Genomic DNA, 24253 nt, shown 5'->3' on the forward strand with positions numbered 1-24253 from the left:
ACCCAAGATTACATAAGTTGTATATTGCCAAATCATCTATCAAGTATCTAGTTAATATCATGCACATGAAAAAGGCAGATATCTGATATCATCATTCCCTCCGTCCTGCAGGAAATCCGGGCACTCCCGTTTGTTACCACCTTCTGGGAGAGAAACCTGCCTTCGGTTGATGGTTTCCTCAAATTCTTAGGAGTCTCCACATTCCTGTCTGCTGCCGCCGCAGCTGGCTTGGTGGCCTACAAGAAGGGCATCATCCCCCGGAGTTAAACCACCCTGTCGTCTCACTCCTCCACATCTCAAGGGAACACGTCTCAATAGACACTTGTGTACTTCTAGTGCTTTATGGGCCCAAACTACAGAGTAGTGACCTACATAGGGTATACATTGTTTTTTGAGAAACACCGTGCTGTAAGGACTGCTCAGCTCATGCAAAAACACTAACACACTGTTACTCTGTCCACAAACGAAAGAGAGAATGAAGCAGGTGAGAAGGGCTGACTGAAAGGTGTTTGAGAGGAGTGGCGAAAGCCTAACTTCAGTTTAAAACATGCAGACTCAGATTGTGAAACCAATGAAGGAAAAAAGATCAGAATCAGTTCGTAAGGGGAAACCTTCTCTGTCACTATTACTATCCCATACAATGCCAATGAAATCCACTGTGTCGATTATATGTGAGTTTATAAAAGTCGCCATGCTTACTGTGTGTATGAGCCTCGTCTGTGTCGCATGCTTCGGTGAGCATGCATTCGTGAGCGTGTGGTCATCAAAGTTTCCGTACGAAGTGTGCGAGCGCGTGTGCATGAGTTTCCACTGTGTGTCTAATTACCTCTGCTGATTTTAGGTGCCGATTTATTCTGGCCAAGCAGCCGTAGCTGTTTGATGAAATCCAGTGACTTCAGAAGAGAAAAGAGTCAGTATAGTGACACTGTCCACATAGAAAATCAGAGAGGAGGTTCAAGGACAAGTGGGGGGAGGGGCTTTTTCTGTCAGCAAATCCCATGAAAACACAAATGAATAGTGAATTTTAGCATTGTCTTTGTAGCTAAAGCCAGATGTGAGTCACAACCCTAAAGTGAGTTGGTACCGCGTGAAATGGGTTTTGTTGTTTCTCTTAAATTTAAATTTTATTTAGATCCCAAAGCCCAAATTATGTGCCCTAATATGAAACTAATATGTAGCCTAATAATGTCATATTAGGGCACCAAATGTGTATTATTCCCAATGAGCGATCTGTGCAGTTGAAGGCTGGTTCCAAAAGCGGGTTATTCCTCACAGACTCCTATGTTAAGATGTCTAGGTTTCCACCTGAAAAGGCATCTTTAAAGCCAGGTGCAGTCTTTGTAGCTAATTGTCTCCTTCATGGTAACTCCTTTCATATAAATCCTCTGTTTAAACTATAGTAAGTCTTAGGTATCAGCAAACACAGGCTACCAAATATGGCCACCAAAAATTAAGACGGTGCCAGTCTAACTACTGAACCCATAAATTTAATAAGTAATCCATAAACTAATGGTGATAGTAATGATTATTATAAATAATAATTAAACACTTCTCAGTTATAGTTACTTGTTGTTTTAACTCTTTACCCCCTTGTATAAATCGACCAGGAGTGACCTTGAATGCTTCAGGCTTATAGAACAAAACGACTGGTGTGCATCAGAAGTTAGTGCGGATGGTCTCTCCCTGTGCAACTAAACTTAGAAAAACCCAGAAACTGTTCTGATTGTCTTCAAACCACAACTTTATTGATATATGCTGAGGTGTCAAAACTCATCATTAAGGCTACAAAGGGGATGTTGTCAGTGTCTCTTTATGGAGTAAAGAGTTAAAGTTTATCCAGACTGAACACAGAGCAGGTACAGATGTTCAACAAATAGTTATGTTTTCTATATTTTTAGTCTTCAAGTATACCAAATTTTTCATATCCATAGATAAAAGTGTGCACGTTTTATTAATAAGAGCTCAGAAGTGGGGCTAGAAGGTGAATGCAGCTTAGCTTTTTGTGACTTCTCAAACAATCTAGTTTTTTCCTGTAGTTTCACTTCAACAGGAACTCTAGGCTCACGTACATAAGCCAGGAAGTGGTGAGACAGACCAGTTCACTGTTAGAATTTGTGGGATTTGTTGACAGACAAAAAGAAAAACTCATCCTAAGAATGAGAAGAGTCAGCCTTATTCTTTTAATGGAAATGTAGTGGTGTCCAGCTGCTAGTGTGGTAATCTATCGGTCAGTATGACGGAAGCATTTGAATGTATTTTCCTCACACTAGATAACACATGCATGGTGGTTTTGCTAAGGTAATCACATTTTTCACTTGTGTATTTTTACCTTTTCACATTCTCACTTCAGATAAACACGATCCCACCGGCCCTAAGGCGTCCTCGTAACAACTGTTTTGATTTGTTTAGGAAAAATGAAACTGTCTTTTAGAGAAACTTTAAAGAAATGACATTCTCGCTGAAAAACTGACTCGCTGCAACAAAGGTTTAACTACTGGCCGCTCAGCAAGCAGTGTCGTCAGCAATCATTCGTCCGGGTAAAATCATTTGTCGGGGGTGTAGATGTGAAAGCCAACCTGCTGCACAGTCCTCTGTGTGCAGCTCTTTATGCCCACTACAAGAATCATGCTGTTCTTGTCCCAAAGATGTTTGTGAGTGTAGTTTATCTGTTGTGCCTTAATGGAAATTGTAACGTTTTTGTCATTTTATCGCAAGTGCCTGTGACTCTGACACTCTCAGCCCTCATCCCTCTTTCCCTCCCCCGCCTGCTCCGGAGGTGAGAGGTCAGATGGACCAGGTCATCGGTTCAAGGCATCATCTGCGCTCATTAACAGGGGTCAGCATTGTGTTCAAGTGTATCCGAAACCTTTCGTTTTTAAAGTTCCCCTTACCTGAGTTATGTCCTCACTGCAAACTTGACTCAGGTAAAGCCGGGTGTAAAAACACAGCATCAGAGCTCAGACTGTTGAGGTGATCCCTCTGCTTATCTCTGTGTCCGTGTGTGCTTTGTGTTGTGCCTGCAGCGTTTCTTCCCTCGTTGTGGTGTCCCTCTCCCGTCTGACCCTCAGTCCCAGTGCAGGTTTTATGCGCAGTTCTAGAAGTAATGATTGAATAATAATGTCACTTTTTGAACCATCACTGAAAGTGTTTGAGTTTATGGTTGGCTGAACAAACAAAGCCAGCAAATTCCATCCACCCTGTAGAAAAACAACAACAAAAAACTACAGCACTCACAACAAACCATCAGCAGACGTGATGCAGCGTTATTCATTATGGGGGTTTTCTGGAGATACCCCCCCTTCCTTTGTCCCTCTGTGCATATGAGCCTTCTTAACTATTCCTGTGACCTGCTCTTTGATGTCTTTGATTCCTCATACAAAGCTGGTGATATTTAACAAAATGTGAAATAAATCTTTTACTCGCCTTAACCTGATTTATTCTGGTGTCGTGTGTGTATTATAAGTGTCATTATGTCGACTCAGAGCAGAGCTACAGCCCAACGGAGTGAAAACAGTGGTGTAATAGTTAAGAAAAATGTGGGGAAAAAAATCATTAAAAGCTAGCCCAGTGCCCAATGTGCCCAGGAAGAATAAAACCGCAGTTCCAAAAAGGACATTGTGTCATTTGTAAATAAAACCAGAATCCAATGATTTGCAAGCAAGAGAACATATATGACATATCAAATGTTTAAGCTGAGTCAGTGTGCCATTTTAAGAAAAATAAAAGCTCATTTTGACTTTGATGGCAGCACCTGGTTTAAAAATAGTTGAGACGGGGCAACAAAAGCCAGGAAAAGTAAGTAGTGCTAAAAAGAAGGTTAGGTTAAACAGCATCAGATCAGTAACATGACCGGAGTGTAAAACGAGCGTTTCAGAGCGGCAGAGCTTCTCAGAAGCAAAGGTGGATGGAGGTTTACCAATCTGCAAAAACCTGCCTGTACAAATTATGGAACAATTCAGAATAATATTCCTCAACATAAAATTGAATGTGGAGAAATCTGTGTGTGCAGGGGACAAGTCTGACAATCAGTATTGGATGTCTGTGAACTGAAGTGAAAACAGATGTGATTCTGTCATGAAATTCACTGGATGGGCTTAGGAACACATCCAGAAATCACCGGCTGTGAACACATTTCACTGTACCATCCACAAATACAGGCTGAAGCTCTACCGTGCAGAGAAGAAGCCATACGTGAACATGATCCAGAAACACCACCATCTCTTCTGTGCCAAAGCTCATTTAAAATGAAGTGGCGTAAAGTAGTCAATCAAACTGAAATTTCAAATTCTTTCATGGAAAACACCGATGACGATGAGTCATTAGATCATATATCTCTCCAGTGTGTCCTGGGTCTGCCCCAGGGCCTCCTCCCAGTGGGACATGCCCAGGACACCTCGCTCAGGAGGCATCCTTATCAGATGCCCAATCCATCTCACCTGTCTCCTTTCGATGTGAAGGAGCAGCGGCTCTACTCTGAGCCCCTCCCGGATGGCTGAACTTCTCACCCTATCTCTGAAGGAGAGGCGAGCCACCCTTCGGAGGAAGCCCATTTCTGCGGCTTGTGTCTGCAATCTCGTTCTTTAGCTCACCACCCACAGCTCGTGACCATAAGTGAGGGTGGGGACGTAGATCAACCGGAAAATTGAGAGCTTCGCTTTTACACTCAGCTCTCTTTTTTACCACAACAGCCTGGTTAAGCGTCTGCATCACTGCATCACTGCAGCACCAATTCGTCTGTCAATCTCCCGCTCCCTTCTCCCGTCATTCATGAACAAGACCCCGAGATACTTAAACTCCTCCACTGGGGCAGGAACTCATCCCTGACCTGGAGAGGGCACTCCACCCTTTTTCAGCAGAGGACCAAAGCCTCGAGTCTGGAGGTGCTGATTCTCATTCCCACGGCCTCACACTCGGCAGCAAACTATTCCAGTGCAGACTGGAGGCCATCACCTGATGAAGCCAACAGAACCACATTATCCGCGAAAAGCAGAGATGAGATTCTGAGACCATCCAAGTGAAAGCCTTCCCCCACTTGGCTACGCCTAGAAATTCTGTCCATAAAAATTATGAACAGAATCGGTGACAAAGGGCAGCCCTGGTGGAGCCCATCACCCACCAGGAACGAATCCACTTATTACTGGCTATGTGGACCAAGCTCTTGCAACGGTTGTATGAGGATCTAATGGCCCATTGCAATGGGCCAAACACCCCATTCTCCCAGAGCAAACTCCACAGGACACTCCAAGGGACACAGTTGAATGCCTTCTCCAAGTCCAAAACACACATCTATGTACGCTGGTGTACGCTGAAGACCTCAAGGACTGGGATCTCTGCTAGGCTTTCCCAGCACACCCTCACTATATGTTTAGGCTTGAGTGTTCAGAACATTTCGCCGCAGGTCTAGTGATATGATTACAAAATTGATCATTGACCTGCGGCCCAGAGCGTCCTGGTGCCATGTGCACTTATGGACATTCTTATGTTCAAACATTGTGTTGGTTATGGCCAAACTGTGGTTTGCACAGAAGTCCAACAACAAAAAACACCACTCGGGTTCAGATCCAGGAAGTCGTTCCTCGCTATCAAACCCCTGCAGGTCTCACTGTTGTTGCCCAAATTAGCATTAAAGTCTCCCAGTAGGACAACAGAGTCCCCAGGTAGAGCAACCTCCAGCAGAGTCCAGCCCCTTTCCAGGAGACTGGCTCCAGAGGCGTGAACTGAGGTAAGCCCAACTATATCTAGCCGGTACCTCTCAACCTCACGCACTAACTCAGGCTCCTTCCACACCAGAGAGGTGACATTCCATGTTCCAGTTGCCAGTCTTGGTAGCTGAGGCTCATATCAGCCAGGGCCTCCACTCCTGGCCGCGCTCTGCTCACAACCCACCCTCCTGTGGGTGGCAGGCCTGCAGGAAGATGGGCCCATGTCCCTTTTTCGGGCTGTACCTGGCCAGGCCCCATGGACTAAGGCCTGGTCACCAGACGCTCACCCTCAGGCACCTTCCCTGGGCCTGCCTCCAGGGCGGAGCCCCGGTAACCCTATCCCAGGCAGGGTGAACTGTTCCCTTGGTGGTCTTCTCATAGGGGTCTTCTGAATCGTTCTTTGTCTGGTCCCTTTGTCAGCGTTCTTTGACTTTTGAAGGCTTTGTTACCAAACTCATGTTGGGCCTCTGCTGCTCTGCTGACAAAACACCACACTGTGCGCACCTCTGTTTCCCACTGAAGCAGTGCATAGTGAACATTAAAGATTGAGGATATAGCTGGAGCTTATCCTGCATATCAAATATTACAGACACGTTTTGGAGATTAAAACACTTCCTGCTATGTCATGGTCACATTCCCACCGACTCCTTTGGTCTGTAGTGCTTTGTAGTCCCTCGCCTGTCCACCACATTCATACAGCCACCAGCACAGCATTCTCCACAAATACACATCATCATTTAATGTAACAGGTATTTTCAGGACAATAATTTAGTGTTGGATTTTTTCTAAAACATCAAAATGCCAAGGAGCCGCTGACTGATAAAATAAATGACTCTTAGGCCAAAAGAAGTACTCAGAAGTACTAACAAATCTAACCTAACCCAGTCTTCAGATGCTTTAAGAATACAGGCACTGTTTTCATCGGGTATACTGCCACACAATGAGGAATTTTAATCATTTTAAAAGAAAGAATACAGGATCACTGATACATTACAAGATGTATCAGTGATCTGCTGATTGGACTGCATTTGTTACAGTCCTGGGCCTGTGGCCCAGTGTTTTGATTTTGTATTATTGTTTATTTGTCTGTTTTCTTCTTGGTTCATGGCTACTAGTGTTTTGGTTTCTGTTCTGTATTTCTTAGCTTGTGGATTTGGACACCCCTGACAATAATAACGGTGACAGGACAGTAATAACTTATTTTATCCGATAAATAAACACTTTAAAATTGAAGTTTTTTGTATATATTGTTGGGATTAAATTATTTGAAGTGCCTCAATTCTATGCTTTATGTAATGGCTATCTTTGTTTCTTCTTGGAGTTCTCTATTTCTCTTATATCTAAAATAAGAGTCTGGATGGACAAGAGGCTGTTTTACGCGTCGGTTTGTGCAACAACGACGGTAAAACCATCGTGTCGCTCCGCCATTCGCTTGTTTTTATTTCTCACAAACCTTTCACAACAAAAGCACCATATCCTTTTCAGGCTTTTCAAAATAAAACATGTAATAACTATAAATGGCGCTAACATTCCGGCCCCTAATTGTTACTGCTAAAGCATAACAATTACATATTAACACAATAAAGCGTCATTTAATATCAACACTCAGAATCTAACTGGCTTAACCAAACATTATATGAAACATAAGTCATATGTGTTGAACATATATCTGTTACACATGAGGCTGAGATTCAACTGTTGCCTCCATTTCAAGCAACAAACATAACTTGTCGATAGGCCTCTCCAAAACGCTAGTTTTGGTTTTGACAAACACACGTCTGACAAGTCCATGTGAGTCTGGAACTGTTCTCTCAACCTTTCCCATTAACCAGGAACTTCTTGGTGCACTGTCATCAACTATGAGAACAACATCTCCTGGTCTCAGATTTCTCCTAGTCACTAACCACTTCTGTCTTTCTTGTAGAAGCGGCAAATACTCTTTAGTCCAACGCTTCCAAAAAATGTCTGACAGGTACTGCACCTGTCTCCACCTTTTTTTTGCATACAAGTCCTCTCTTTGAAACAATCCAGGTGGCAGTACTGGCTGCCCTTTAAGAAGAAGTAGATGATTAGGTGTAAGTGCGTCTAAATCATTGGGGTCATTAGACGCTCTTGTTATTGGCCTGCCGTTGACAATTGCTTCAGCTTCACATAGCAATGTCCGCAAGCATTCATCATCCAGAGGTTGCTGCTTTAGGATCTGGTTAAGAATTCTTCTAACTGAGCAAATTTGTCTCTCCCAGATTCCTCCAAAATGTGACCCTGCTGGGGGGTTAAATATCCAGGTGATACCCTTTTGCATGAGCATTTCTGAGATTTTTGAATGATTCCATCCCTAGATTGCTTCACGCATTTCCTTTTCTGCACCCACAAGGTTAGTGCCATTGTCTGATCTCATGACAGACACTTGACCTCGTCTTGCAATAAACCTCCTGAATGCATTTATGCAAGAATCAGTCTCTAGTGAGTGGGCAACTTCTATGTGTATTGCTCTAACAGCAAGACATGTAAACAATACACCATATCGCTTAACTCTGCTGCGCCCATGCTTGACCTCAAAAGGTCCAAAATAGTCTACGCCCACATTTGTGAATGGAGGTTTGTCAGGAATCAGGCGATCTTGTGGCAAGTTTGCCATTCTTTGTTCACCAGGTTTCGCAGATGTCCTTCTACATGTTACACACTTTGACAGGATCTTTCTTATTGCTGAATCTGCCTGTGGAATCCAGAATCTTTCTCTCAGCCTGGATAATATGTAATTCCTTCCTCCATGGCCTGTTTCTTGGTGAATGTGTCTCAGAATCAAAGTAGAAACATGATGACCTTTAGGGAGAATCACTTGATGCTTAACATCGGCTGGTAGTGCAGACTCATGCAACCTACTGCCAACCCTTAAAACTCCATCCTGGACAAAAGGATCCAGCTTCGCAATGTGACTGCTCCTTTTAAGCTTGTCACCTTTTTGAAGACTTGCAATTTCTTCTGCGAAGCTTTGATTTTGACAAAACTTAACAATCTCAGTTTCTCCCTTTGCAACATCTGCAGTGGTAAGTGAAGATCCCTTAATACATGTTTTGAACTGCTGCATTTGACCTGCAACCTTTTCAGATTTCTTTTTGCTGCTTTCACAGCCACTTGCTTGTGACATGAGAAGCTTCCGATGTGCACTTAACCTGCCAAGCAGCTGCTTGAACGCAAGTATCGAGGAAACTGCCTTTTTTAGACGGTACCAGTCTGAATAGTGAGAGATCAGTTTGTTCACTGGATTTTCATGTAATTTTGTAACATCCACACTCATCACCTCTTTGACTTCGACATCATTTTTTGGTATTTCTTTAATGTCCGGTGGAATTGGCCAGTTTTTCTTATCTTTTGTCAAAAACTCTGGCCCAGCAATCCAGTTTGAACACTTCATGAATGTGTCTGTGTTCATTCCTCTTGAAGCGTGGTCAGCAGGGTTTAATTCAGAGTTTACATACATCCACTGACTTGGTTTTGTGTTGTCTCTAATAAGTGACACTCTATTTGCTACAAATGTCTTAAATCTGATGTTCTCGCTGGAAATGTACTTTAAAACAGTGGTACTGTCAGACCAAAACACAGATTCTTCTTGTGGCATTTGCAGCTCCTTTCTCATGAGCTTGTCCATTTTTACAGCAACTGCAGCTGCTGTCAACTCGAGACGTGGAATTGTTATCTGCTTCAGAGGAGACACTCTGGACTTGCCAATAATGAATGAGCAGTGAGTTTCTCTTTTCTGGTTTGTGATACGGAGGTAAGTAACGACTCCGTAACCTCTCTCACTGGCATCAGCGAAGTGGTGCAATTGTGTAGATATGACCACTCCAAATTCAGCAGGTTTCAAACACCTGTTGACGGTAAAGCCATGAAGTTTTGAAAGCTCTGAATGCCAAACTTGTGACCTTTGAGCCAGTTCAGCTGGGATTTCCTCATCCCATGAAATCTTCCTGCCACATAGCTCTCGCAGGATGATTTTTGCTGGCAGAATGACAGGAGACAAAAAGCCCAATGGGTCATATATTGCACTTACAAATGAGAGGATGCCTCGCCTAGTCTTTGGCACAGGTTTTTCAGTTATCCTGATCTTGAATACATCCGTCTCTGTGCACCAGTTCACTCCTAGGACTCTTTCATCTGGTAGTGCATCATGTCTCAAATCCAAATCTTTAATCTCTTTTGCTCTTTCCTTTTCAGGAATGGAAGCAAGGACAACTCTGCTGTTGCTCATCCACTTTGTTAAGTGAAATCCTCCACTCTCACACAATGCAGTCAGGTCCCTGACCATAGTACATGCCTCTGCTTCATCTGAAACTGACAGAAGACAATCATCTACATAAAAATTGTTCAGAACAGCATTAACTGCTGCTAGTGGCATTTTTTCTTTAGCATCTTCTGCTGCCTTTTTTAGTGCATAGTTTGCACAGCTTGGGGAGGATGTTGCCCCAAACAAGTGCACCATCATTTTGTATCCTTGCAGAGGTTCATTCAAGTTCCCATTTGGCCACCAGAGAAAACGCAAAAGATCACTGTCCTCTGGAGGTACTCGCACCTGGTGATACATAGCTTCTATGTCTGACATCAAGGCAATGTGATCCCACCTAAACCTTGTTAGTACTCCAATCAGTGTGTTCGTTAGGTCTGGCCCTTGCAAGAGTTCTTCGTTCAGTGATTTCCCTTGAAAGGATGCTGCACAGTCAAAAACTACACGGAGTTTTCTTTTCTGGGGGTGGTACACCCCATGGTGTGGTATGTACCAAACTCTCTCATTTTCAGGGGTAGTCTTTGTGTTTGGTACCTGAACTGCATAGCCTTTATTCAGCAAGTCAAACATGAAGCTCTGATACTCCTTGTGAAACTCTGTGTTTCTGATTAATTTTCTTTTCAGATTCTCTGCCCTCTGCATTACTGCACTGCGGTTGTTTGGCATTTTGACAGCTTTGTTTCTCAAAGGAAGACCTATACTATAATGACCATTAATCCTTTCAACTGTGCCATTGACAGAATCCATAAACATGATGTCTTCTCGTGACATTTCCTGTTTTTCCTCAGAAGCTTTCTCTGGAAAATCATAGTTGAGCTGTTGCATCAAAAGATTCTCAACATTAGTGACAGAGATGCGATTTACTGAAACACTCAGCTCTCTGTCAGAAGGAGTAGAGCAAGAATCTCTCTTGAGAGGGCCATTGATAACCCAACCCAGGACTGTTCGAACAGCATATGGACCGTTATCTTTACTATGAATAATCTCCCATGGTTCCATAGCCTTGTGCACATCACATCCTATCAAAAGTCCAATGTCTGCATCTGAATGTGGGAACTTGATTTGCCGAAGATGTGGCCACCTTTTTAAGTCATCCTGTGTAGGGATGTTCTCTCTAGACACTGGAATGTCTGCATGAGTGTAAATGTCAGGAAGATCTATATAGGTGTTCTCATTTAAACCACACACTTCTAATCCTGACAGGTGGTAACTTGTCACCATCTTTTCTTGTCCCATTGTGCGAAGCATGAATTTTGTTTTCTTACCTTCTACACCCAGTTGTCTCATCAGCTTTTCTGAACAAAACGTGGCTTGGCTCCCATTGTCCATGAATGCATAAGTCTCAATCAACTTATTGCCTTTCTTTAACTTAACCCACACAGGAACGATCGATAACACATGAACGCCTTTTCCGGCCCCTGTGGCTCCACAAATTCTGCCTGAAGTGTGTGTTTCATCACTTGTTGTGGGAATGTCTGAGACATTTCTCTGGATGCAATCATCTGCCTTACTGTCCTCCTCCTTTGTCCAATGAAGCATACTTGGATGTCTCTTAGCGCAGTACTCACACAATGATCTTTCTTACAGTCCTTACTCAGATGACCTTGTGTCAGACATGCAAAGCACAGACCCTTTGCTTTAAGGAACTCTAGTCTTTCTTTGTAAGGCTGGTTTCTGACCTTTTGACATTCTGCCAGTGTATGGAGTTTTTCACAGTATATGCATGGTTTCTGGAAGGCATTGCTAGTGTGACAAGAAGCACTTTTATTAATTTCAGGTGACCTTTCATTTGCAGCTTGTGTTACACTTGTAGCAAATGTGCTTCCCCTTTGCCTGGATGATCTAGTCATTCTCACATTTGCAGATGACTTTGCTTTGTCTTCAGCATCCTTAATGTCACCAAACAAAGGATCTGCAGCTATTTTTGCTTGTCTGTTTATGAATCTGACCAGATCTGAGAACTTTGCTCTCCTTCCACTTGTTTCTTGAATGTCAAAGGCAGACTCGCCACATTTCTCTCATTTTGTATGGCAGTTTAGAGACAATAACTCTGAGGTTCGTGGGGATCTCCATCTCTTGCAGACTGATGTCTTGCATTGCATTGTTACAACCAGTGAGAAACAGTGAATAGCTATGAAGAGCCTTTGCATCATCTGTTTTGATTTGTGGCCAATTGAATGCTCTGTTCATGTAGGCAGTTGCAATTCTCAGTTCATTACCATAATGACAAAACAGCAACTTCCTTGCCTCACTGTAGCCTTGTTGAGGATTCATGTGCTGACAACTTCTTACCAAATCTCTGGGCTCACCTCTGGTGAACTGTTCAAGGTAATATAACCTGTCACTGTCACTGTCAGTTTTATCATGAATTGTATGGTCAAAGGCTCTTATAAATGGTATGAACTCAAGTGGATCACCACTAAAGATGGGAATATCTCTTTGAGGCAAATGTGACAGTCTATGTTGTTTGACTAACATCTCAGTGATATCATTTTGTTTCAACATGACTTCACATAGATTCATTGGAATAACACTGGCATCAGTTTGGTGCAAGTCATCTTCTTGTTTTACACTGTGACTGGTTACCTTTGACTGCCCATCATGTTCACCTTGTACCTTTGGCTCTTGGAAGCTGAAGTGCTTAACAGCTGATTCACACTGTTCCACATCATTTTTACAGCTGTCATATTCACAGTCCTCTAACACTTTTATTTTGGCTGTAGAAGCAGCAATAGCTGTCTCGATCTCAAGCTGTTCTCTTCTTGCTTTTAACTTACATTCTTCAATGTCCAAGGCTTGTCTCTGTTTCAAGGATGCGGCTCGTGCGAGCAGAGCAGCGCGCTCTGCTTCTTCTTTCTGCCGTACAGATGATACCGAAGAAGCTCTGGACGATCTTGATGAGCGGCTACTGACTGAGCTTCTTCCAACGCTGGTACCTGATTTCTTTGCAGTTAGTCTAGCAGTCACTGACACGCTGTCATCTGGGCTCACGTCATCTTGATGCTGATGTCTTGTTACGATGATCCATTTCTCAACTTCAGTCATAAACGCACTGAACTGCTCCTTTTTTGGATTGAACCAGAGCATCTGGTCCACATTCCTTTCATCTTCTGGCAACAGCGACAGTACATCATCATTTGCCCGTAAGAATTCTTCATGCAGCTTTGAAAAGTTACTTAAATGTTCATCAACAATGTCAAGGCTTTCATTCTCTTTCATCAGTCCGCTAATTTTATTCATTTTTAAAGTTAATTGTGACAGCTTGGACCTTCTTGCATGTGCCTGCCGAGCTGTTCTTCCAAACCTCTTTCGGTGTACTTTTGCGCCCTCTTGTGGCCAGTCCCGCTACTGCAGCTCTGTGCCCTGGGCCTGGAACCTTGCAGGTCTTTATCTGCCATCTCTGCTCCTTTTACACAACTTCTTATTCAACAAGTGTTCATGAAACAAAATGGTCTATGACACAAAGCTGAGGCTTTCGTAGTTAGTGTCATCTTCTTAAGACCAAAAACACTGTCACTGACTTATTTGTAAGAAGTTGAGAATCGCAATTGTTCAGTTTTAGCACGACTTGTAGCTTAGCAGCATATCATAGTCCAAAACTTTATCCATGAAAGCTTATTTCTTCTTTTCTTAGATTCTTCATGCATACAGCTCTGTGCACTTAACTGACTTGCTGTATCGAACTTTGCACGATCTCATAGCGATGCAGTCGTCTTGCTCGGGAGCATGATGGTTTTACTTAATGCAATGGCTATCTTTGTTTCTTCTTGGAGTTCTCTATTTCTCTTATATCTAAAATAAGAGTCTGGATGGACAAGAGGCTGTTTTACGCGTCGGTTTGTGCAACAACGACGGTAAAACCATCGTGTCGCTCCGCCATTCGCTTGTTTTTATTTCTCACAAACCTTTCACAACAAAAGCACCATATCCTTTTCAGGCTTTTCAAAATAAAACATGTAATAACTATAAATGGCGCTAACACTTTATATTAACTAAAATGTCATATAACCATGTAGTGTAGTATTAAGTGGACACGGCCCTGAAAATAAAGGCATTAGACTATGTGTCCTTGGGGGGTAGAATGCTGTAGACTCTCGCTCACGCTTGCCTGGGAGAAAGTAGATAACAGGGGACCATCTTCTAGTGGAAAGCTACTGAAACACTGTTGTTTAGACTAGAGAGGGACCAGCAGGCTCCTAGATTGTTGATTTCTGTGTGTCAATGTGTGCTGAAGGAACTGCCCCAGTGGATTTTGATGTTGGATGCTGAGCTATGAAAATCCCCAAGTACATGTAATAAAATTAATTCATTGTTTATTCTGAGAAAAAACAGGAATGGGATATTACACTGTTTTATGATGCATTATACTGCTGATTTATAAGAAATACTGTTTGCAGAGAATCATGGCCTTATTTGTCTGATTAGAAAGAACAAAACATACTGCACAGGAAGCCAAGGTCCTAACTCCTGTGCAAAACTACCGTCCGGATGTAATGCTCAAAGTGTTTGTATGGAATAATGACAATTGTGTTGGTTAAAGTGATTGGGATTGAGCATAAACACCGAGTGTTGTTCTTCCTTCAGCCCAAAGATCAAAGAATTGGGATATTTAACAATATACGTATATGTATGTATGCTTTTAGAAATAATGCAAATTCATTTTTTTAAAAAAAAGAAGTTACGAGTAAACTCCCTACAGGCCATGGGACTTCCTAAAATTTGCTAACAATAATTATAAGCAACTGTAAAGAACAAAAAAGAAGACACACAGAGCCAAAAATAAATAAATAAATGGATGGAAATAAAACAAAAGTACAAAGGAGAAAAAGACAATGAATGAATTATGTGTTTTTATGTATTTCAATTTCCTAGTAAAATTTGAGTCAATAGTAAGTTTAAAAATATTATTATTATTATTATTATTATTATTAATAATAATAATAATAATAATAATAATAATAATGCATTTTATTTGAGGGCGCCTTTCAGAAACCCAAGGTCACCTTACAAAGAACAAAATTAATAAAAGGAACAATAGTCATAAAATACATAAAATAAGTTAAAATTGCAAAGCAGAGCTTGACAACAGATAAAATCAGCACTAAAGCGAATGAACCAGTTTAAACAGATGTGTTTTGAGCTGTGACTTAAATACGGAGAGGGAGTCAATATTTCTTATGGCTGGAGGAAGAGAGTTCCAGAGCTGAGGAGCAGAGCGACTGAAAGCTCTGTTCCCCATAGTAATAAGGCGTGAGGACGGAACAGTAAGATGAATAGCAGATGATGATCTGAGAGGGCGGGAAACAGTGGTGATATGGAGCAGGTCACACAAATATGAAGGAGCAGATTTATGGATACACTTGTATGTAAGAAGTAAGATCTTAAAATTTATCCTGGCTTCTATGGGCAACCAGTGAAGCTGCTGAAGAACTGGGGTAATATGAGCTCTTAACAGAGTACGAGTTATGACCCAAGCTGCAGAATTTTGAAGAAGTTGGAGTTTATGAAGGGACCTTTTAGGGAGACCAAATAGGAGGGAATTGCAGTAATCAATACGGGACGTAATAAGACTATGGACAAGGATGGCAGCAGCATGGGGAGTAAGGAAGGGACGGAGTCAGTAAATATTACGTAAGTGGAAGTAAGCAGACCGGGTTATGTAATTAATGTGAGACTGGAATGAAAGAGTATTATCAAGTAAAACACACCGAGATTTATTTTTTTGAACCGTAGCGGTGAGAGAGAGGAAGGACGCTAGCATCAACTAGCTAGCCGGTTGTCACGGCAACGCTACAAGAGCGTCTCTCAGCATGGGCCCGAAAAAAGTTCTGTCAGCCGAGGAAGGTGACGATATTAAGAAGTCGCTGGAGTTTATGACAGAGGAGATTTCTACTGTCAAACTGCAGCAGAAAGCCATCCTGGACCTGGTCGAGGAAGTTAAGGCTCTCCGCATCCAGAACGCCGAGAAGGATCGGCGGCTGGCGTACCTGGAGAATAGAGTGGCGGATTTGGAGCAGTACACCCGGATGAACGATGTTATCATCACGGGGCTTCGCATCAAACCCCGGTCATACGCCCGGGCGGTCGCCGCTGACAATGTAGGAGAGCCAGGAGAGGAAGATGTCAACTCCACGGAGCATCAAGTGGTTACCTTTCTACGGTCCAAAGGTGTGGAAGTGGATTATAACAACATTGAGGCTTGCCACCCTCTACCCCGAAAAAATGACAGTGACAAACCAGCCATCATTGTGAGATTTGCTAACAGAAAACACAAAACAGCACTGTTAAAACAAGGAAAGAAACTGAAAGGATCCGATGTCTTCATGAACGAACATCTGATAAAAAGAAATGCGGACATTGCCAGGAAAGCACGTTACTTGAAGAAACAGGGAAAAATTCAAAATACATGGACCACCAACTGCAAAGTATTCATTAAACTCAATGGAACACCGGAACAAGCCAAAGTGTTGGTCATCAGAAATATGGAGGAGCTGGACAAATACTGAGGTCAACTTACTCTGGAGGTATGAATACACATGTGACGTGACACACAACACAACACATGGCACAGTCCAAAAGAACTTCATCTGCATCCGGCAACAATATCAATATAACTCATTGGAATTCTCTTTATGATAATCTGGAACTGAGAACATTTCGATACACAGACCATAATGTTCTAGACTTAGAAAAGGATATAGACCCGGAAAATAATTTCTTCTACAACATTAGCAGTAACTGCTGCTACTTCACTGATGAACAGTTTAAGCACACCATCAACACGGAAAATAAATTATCAATAATCCATTTTAATAGCAGAAGTCTGTATGCCAACTTCAACAATATAAAGGAATATCTAAATGAGTTGACAAATCCATTTGGAATTATTGCCATTTCTGAAACATGGATCAATGCGGAGAAAGGAATGGACTTTGGACTGGAGGGATATGAAGTGAATTTTGTAAATAGAAGGAACAAGAGTGGAGGGGGAGTAGCTGTTTATGTGGATAAAAACCTAAACTACAAGGTGGTAGAAAGTATGACAACTGTAATTGATAATTTACTAGAATGTATAACAATTGAAATTTATAAGGAAAAAGAGAAAAATGTAATAATTAGCTGTATATATAGAACACCTGGCTCTAGTATTCAAGTATTTAATGACTTCATAGAGGAAATATTCTCTAAAACAAATCAAAAAGTTATGTTTATCTGTGGTGATTTTAATATTGACCTGTTGAATCCGAAAAAGCATAAAATGACCGACGAATTCCTAAACACTATGTACAGTTTGAGTTTACATCCTAAAATAACCAGGCCTAGCAGAATTACACTACATTGTGCCACCTTACTTGACAATATTTTCACTAACAATATGGAAAACAACATTGTGAGCGGAATATTAATTAATGACATCAGTGATCACCTACCAGTTTTTGCAGTTTATGACACTAATTATAAGAAAAATCAGCATGAAGAACAACTGAGATACAGACGTGTAAGGACAGAAGAAACTATGAATGCACTTAAGAACGATCTATTAAATCAGGACTGGGACAATGTGTACAAAGAAGCTGATATTGATATTGCATATGGCATATTTTTAAGAATATTCATGGAGTTGTACGATAAAAACTGTCCAACAATAAAATACAACAGAAAGCACAAATATTCAGATAGACCATGGATCACTAAGGGTTTACAAAATGCATGTAAAAAGAAAAATACACTCTATAGGGAATTCCTAAAACAAAGAACAAAAGATGCTGAAAATAAATATAAAAAATACAAAAATAAGTTGACCAATATTATACGTGTATGTAGAAAGGAGTATTATAGTAAAATATTGAACAACAATAAACATAATATGAAGGGAATATGGGATGTTTTAAACGGTATCATTAAAAATAATTCTGGACAACAAAGTTATCCTCAATACTTTATCGACAATGGTAATATTATGGAAAACACTGCTGATAAGGTCAACAGCTTTAATCATTATTTTGTAAATATTGGACCAAAACTGGCAGAACAAATTCCTGAGTCACTGCCATCAGTAGACTGTAGTGAAAACCTGATTGATAGGAACCCTAACTCAATGTTCCTCACATCAGTGGAGGAAAAAGAAATAATTGACATTGTACACATGTGTAAATATAAAACATCTACTGATTGTAATGATATTGACATGAAAATCGTCAAGAAGGTCATTGAAGGAATTGTAGGACCACTAACATATATTTGCAACTTATCATTTCAGACGGGAAAAGTGCCAAACAAAATGAAAATAGCTAAAGTTGTGCCGCTGTATAAAACCGGGGATAGACGCCACTTCACAAATTACAGGCCTGTTTCTTTACTACCACAATTCTCCAAAATCCTAGAAAACCTGTTTAATAAACGATTAGACAAATTCTTAGATAAATATAAATTACTCTCTGACAGTCAATATGGATTCAGATCAAAAAGATCAACATCTCTGGCATTGATCGAATCAATTGAGGAGATTACAAATGCTATAGATCAGAAACAGTATGCAGCTGGAGTATTTCTGGATCTCAAGAAAGCATTCGACACAATCAATCATGACATATTAATTAATAAACTGGAACGGTACGGGATCAGGGGGGTTGTACTGCAATGGGTGAAAAATTATTTAAGTGACAGGAAACAATTTGTGAAGCTGGGTGTCCATTCCTCATCATGCTTGGACATTGCTTGTGGTGTTCCACAAGGCTCTGTACTGGGTCCAAAATTATTTATTATTTATATAAATGATATTTGTAAGGCATCTGATATATTAAAATTAGTATTATTTGCAGATGACACAAATATTTTTTGTTCTGGGGGGAATCTAAAGGAGCTGCTGGATACAATTACTTCAGAAATGTGCAAAATTAAAAAATGGTTTAACAGGAACAAACTATCGCTAAATCTAAGTAAAACTAAAATTATCTTATTTGGGAATTCCCTTAGAAATGCACAAGTGCAGATTCATTTAGATGGTGTGGAAATTGAAAGAGTACTTGAACATAAGTTTCTTGGTGTGATTATAGATGATAAATTAAACTGGAAGTCTCATATAAATCATATACATAACAAAATTTCAAGAAGTGTCTCAATCTTGAGTAAAGTAAAACACATTCTGGACCACAAATCACTTTACATTCTCTATTGTTCCCTGATTGCACCGTATTTGAATTACTGTGCAGAGGTTTGGGGCAATACTTACAAATGTTCGCTATCATCAATCTTTATATTACAAAAAAGGGCCATAAGGATAATCCATAAAACTGGTTACAGAGATCATACAAATCCACTATTCTTAAAATCAAAAATTCTAAAATTCACAGATCTGGTTCATTTTCTCACTGCACAAATTATATATAAAGCAATAAATAACCTGCTTCCTGACAATATTCTAAAAATGTTTTCTAAAAGGGAACGGGGATACAATTTGAGGGGGGAATTAAATTTAAAACATCCTCGTATCCGTACAACATTAAAAAGTTTTTGCATCTCTGTGTGTGGAGTGAAGCTGTGGAACAGACTAAGTAAAGATATGAAGCAATGTCCAAGCATGGCGCAGTTTAAAAAGCGGTTTAAGGATATGGTTTTTACAGGGTACAGGGAAAAGGTAGAGATTTGATAGGGTGTTCTTGTCTAACATTTTCATGTGTGTGCGGGTGCACGGGTATGCTGGTATGGGTATATATATATATTTGTAGGTTGTGTATCCTTGAGGTGTTAATGGGGTTATTGAAAATGTGTATATGTGCGTATGTGTATATACGTATGTATGGATAGATAGAAACATATATGTATATATATATTAAAAAAAAAAAATTACACATAACATATAATGTAATTGCAAGGAGGTATTCTATTGATACTAGATAGTGGAAAAGGGGTGGGATTAAATAAGCTTATGCTTCTTCCTGCTCCTTTTTGAACATGAACGTTATTTGGAGTTGTGGTTGCTCGTTTTCCTTTTGTTTTGCTTTGTTCATTTGTCTCTTTTAATTCTATTTTGTTGTACTTTTTCAACATGTTCAAAATAAAGATTCAATCAATCAATCAAAAAGTATGACACCCAAACTCTTAACCTGAGGGGAGGGAAGGGTAGGAGAATTTTCAATGTTAATAGAAAAACTGTGGGATTTGGTTAAGATAGATGGTGTACCAACAAGTAAAACTTCAGTTTATTACTGTTAAGTTTGAGGAAATTGGAGGAGAACCAGGATCTAATCTCAATAAGACAGTCTGAGAGGGAGGGAGGTGGGAGGGATGAATTGGGTTTAGAAGAAATGTAGAGCTGGGTGTCATCGGCATAACAGTGAAAATTGATATTATATTTTCGGAATATATGACCAAGAGGGAGCATATAAATAATGAATAAAAGGGGCCCTAATACTGAACCCTGGGGCACACCAGCAGACACAGGATAGAGACTTGAAGAATGGGATTTAAATTGTGGCACATCCGCAGTGAACTTTGCTGTGAAAATGATCAAAACAAAAGGAGCGCTGATTTCGGAATCTTAAAGTGTATGATAAGATCAAAATAAGCAAAATTGCATTTCATGTAGTTGAACGTTTTTTTGGAAAAAACGGAAAACAATGACAGTTACAAATGTATTGTGCATTAAACAAATTCAAACGTGGTGATAGAGCCAGCTCTGTTGCAGGTCATTTTGACCTGTACTGTGTAAATCCTCTCAGAGTTGTCAAAAAACTGCAATAAAACAATAGCAACTTTACTTTCCATTAGATAAACATTTAGACATACACAGTTTGACTTTCCATAACTATTTGTAAGAACAATTTAGTCAAGGTTTGTGACAACACTAATGAAATATTGATGTGTCATATTTGTCCAAGGCGTATTTCATTGTTATGGAAAAAGAAAATATTAAAATCATGATGACCAATTGGAGTGGTGATTTCTATGATTTTGTGTATATAATTTGGCATTTCTTACTGATGTAGGCCAAAAATAAATACATGATAACATTTCATTCAGTACAAAGGTTTATTTGCATGTCGCACAAACAGACACAATTGAAAGGTACAAATGTGTTGTGCATGAAACGAATTCAAACGTGGTGCAGATGTGTGTCACAAGTTGATCTGACTGTAGGCTGTGGCACTTGGCCAGAGGTGGCGCTGGTTGACTCGAGTTCATGTTAGTGCACAAAGTAAACTGCTCGCTTTAGTTGTGAAGCAAAAACGCTGAAATCGGAGTAATAACACGTACGAGGGGGACGATAACGACGACAAGAGTTTCCCGATCGTTTACTCTTGCTGTCCTGTGAACAACATCGGCGTGGTGTTAATTGTTTGCTGTTTTCGCGATCGCGTCGCGCATGAGAATATCACCAGGTAAACTCACGACATTTTAAACATTTTGTTGTTCAACAGCATCAAGACTGACGGAGTGTGTTTGAGATAACCTCACAAGTGTCACAGATGACACATTTGGCGTTTTTTTAATGGTTTGTCGGTAGCAGCTCCTGAAACGCAAGTCTGCCACACATCTGTTCGACCAAATCCAGTTAATCTGCGACGCTGTCCTTGGGTCATTTTTGTCCTCTAAAGAAATCTTTTGCTATCAAAAATGTGTTTTTTATTCATCAAATGGTCTGAAAATAACAGAAGTTATTCATTACTATACTATGCATGATTGGAATAAGTTTTAAGTAATTTGATTTATTTATGGGGTTTTTATTGGATTTTATAACACCTGTGGTCCTCGTGGACAAAAATGACCCCAAAGTACAAAGTGTTGCAAAGGGTCATATTTTCACAACATACTGCTTTCAAACATCTTTGATCTTGGATCACTGATGTGTGGGGTCAAGCACTGGTCATAACAACCACAACAACAACAACAACAGGCAGCACAATGAGGAGGCAGGTGCTCTATATTCAATGGAATTTTATTTATACAGCGCCGAATCACAACAACAGTCGCATCAAGGTGCTTCATATTGTAAGGTAGACTCTACAATAATACATACACAGAAAGTATGCTCACAAGCCTCCATTGCGCTGGAGATTTGCATACTTTGATGAGCATACTTTTTTTTAACCTTGTTGTGCAAAGCAATGACCAGTAGAACAAAGCACATAACGTCCCCTAGTATAATGAGGAGGGAGAATCAATGTTCAGGAAGATCCAGGGTTAGAAGATAAAGAAAATATTGTCAATATTTAGAGCACATGCTACCCTTTCTCTGAAAAAGCACATCACCCACCCACAGAAGTGGAAGAAGGCTATGAAGTGAAGAAAAGTGATGAAGAATCTGAACTATGTTCAAGTAGGTTCTCGGGCATCCAGGACATGGTAGTCTGAGGAGCTTGGAAAGAAAGTGACTGGGCTTCTTGAAGTTTCTTGAATTTTCAGGATGTGAAACTGAAATAGAAGATGTGTCAGAGGACTGCACATCTTTCATTTCAATTATGATGAAGACAAAGAATCAAGCAAGAAAGAGGAGTCAGCTGAGACAGAGGAATATTTGCAGTAATGTGAGGAAACATTGATCTGGTCTTCTATCCTTCCCAATGACAGACGATGCCTGACTCTCTCATGTGCTTCAGAGAAAGACAATCTACCACAGTCCAAGCACATATGCCAGGTCCCATACTCCTTCAGTTGCTTTTCTACTCGAGTACTGAAAGCATTATACACAGTGTATTCTGCTTGTTTTATGCTTTTTAACGTTCACATGCCAATGGATGCATCAGAGACCAAGTTGGGGTTCAGTAACTTGCCCAAGGACACCTTGGTAAGAACTCCAGACTAGAGCACACAGAGATTGAACCAACAACCATACAATTAGCAGATGACCTGCTCTACAGCCAACTCAATGACAAAAAAGGAGGGACAACGAGAGAGGAAGAAAAATGGACCGAATGCAGCTGTAGGCATATGTGGGTATGTTGATTCTTACTGCCGTGCATCCAGTAGAGTCGCTACGGCCAGTTTATGACATCCTGAGTCTGGTAGAGAAGTTTTAAAGGTGACAGAAGATTAATCATAGAAGCACAAAAAGGTTATAATTTCTTGATAAAGACACAATAGATGATCGTCGTTCACGACACAAACGTGCTCCCATGAGGTGTATGGAACAAGTGGGTGTTTCTCCTGCTGTTGATGTAAGATCCTGGTACTGATGTGACTGTATGAGCACCAAGTCCCCTTCAGAGGACTCTGTCCCCTCCAACAGAACATCCAAGTAAACCAGGGAACTATGAGATAAAAACATGGGCAGTATGTGATGCCAGGTCCGGCTGTACATGGAACATGCTAGTGTACGATGGCAAACCGTCTGTCCTGCAGTCAGGACACGCGAGTTGTCCCTAACATTGCAGGTTTCCAAAAGAAAACAATCACCTGTAACAGCTTGTTTACTGTATATGACCCTTGGCCTGCAACTGCAGAAAAGAAAGCTGTCCATGATGGGACCAGTACAGAGGAATAAACCTGAGCTTCCTCCTGCACTTGGGTCAAATATGGACACGCCTTTGTCCTCATGAAAGTTTGCCTTCACTCAGACTCATGCCCTGGTGTTCCTACCATGCCAAAATATAGAAAACTGTCAGGTAATGAGTTGGAATAAAGTTGAATAAAACCTTGAAACACAGAGATGGATGATATTTTATACTTGTTGCTTTATAAACAGTCAAAGCAAACTGGGGTCATTTATGAGCCCAGAGGACAACAGATGTGATTATTTGCTGCCAGTAAAAAACTTGAAGTAGTTTAAAAACAGCTTTCTAAATTAACTTGGACATAAACCCGTTTGTGATAATCTGTTAAAGCAACCGACTCTGGTTGTGAAACGATCCTCACGATAACTGATGATTTAATTTATTTTTTACCCGAAAACAAAGAAAAAATTCATTTTTATGAGGTTTTTATCAGATTTAAATTTGAAATGGAATAAAAAAAATGTTTAAAAATGTTTGAATTAAGTTTTAATTAAAAGTGGGGGAAAAATCCACTTCATATTAATTAAGTATCAATCAAACCAGATGGGGACATTTTTGACCCCTGAGGACCACAGGTGTGATTATGTGCTGCCATTTAAAATTTATAAATGGTTCAAAAAAACCTTTCTCACTAAAGTTCAACATACGGCACTCTCTAGTTATTCAGATAGTCAAAATTATCTAAACAATTAAATATTTTATTTTCTCAATTTGTTTTCGCTAAAAAACAGGGTGTATTTTTTGTAAACAAGGTCTGGTGGCCCTAAAATGTATAA

At 40.5% G+C, this 24253-nt stretch overlaps 2 protein-coding genes across 2 annotated transcripts in view; both read left to right on the forward strand.

Moving 5' to 3' along the window:
• The window catches only part of LOC146371032 (amine oxidase [flavin-containing]-like), a 46105-nt gene extending 42672 nt beyond the window's left edge, over positions 1-3433 (forward strand). Inside the window, exon 15 of the mRNA XM_084954938.1 lies at positions 112-3433. Coding sequence (XP_084811064.1) covers positions 112-267 — 156 coding nt within the window. The 3' untranslated portion in view covers positions 268-3433. The remainder of the gene's footprint in view (positions 1-111) is intronic.
• A 12278-nt stretch (positions 3434-15711) lies between these two features.
• Positions 15712-18205, forward strand: LOC146371033 (uncharacterized). The gene has a single exon (XM_084908699.1). It carries the CDS (start codon positions 15795-15797, stop codon positions 16488-16490), a length of 696 nt encoding a protein of 231 aa, XP_084764825.1. The 5' UTR covers positions 15712-15794; the 3' UTR covers positions 16491-18205.
• Positions 18206-24253: the final 6048 nt, after the last annotated feature.

This window comes from Perissodus microlepis, chromosome 16 (genome assembly GCF_051167445.1).
Source record: "Perissodus microlepis isolate ML-2025 ecotype Zambia chromosome 16, ASM5116744v1, whole genome shotgun sequence".
NCBI classification, from domain to species: Eukaryota; Metazoa; Chordata; class Actinopteri; order Cichliformes; family Cichlidae; genus Perissodus; species Perissodus microlepis.

What these genes read in the sequence shown, in the direction of transcription:
- LOC146371033 (XM_084908699.1), top strand. Translation starts at nt 15,795, where the DNA reads ATGGGCCCGAAAAAAGTTCTGTCAGCCGAGGAAGGTGACGATATTAAG.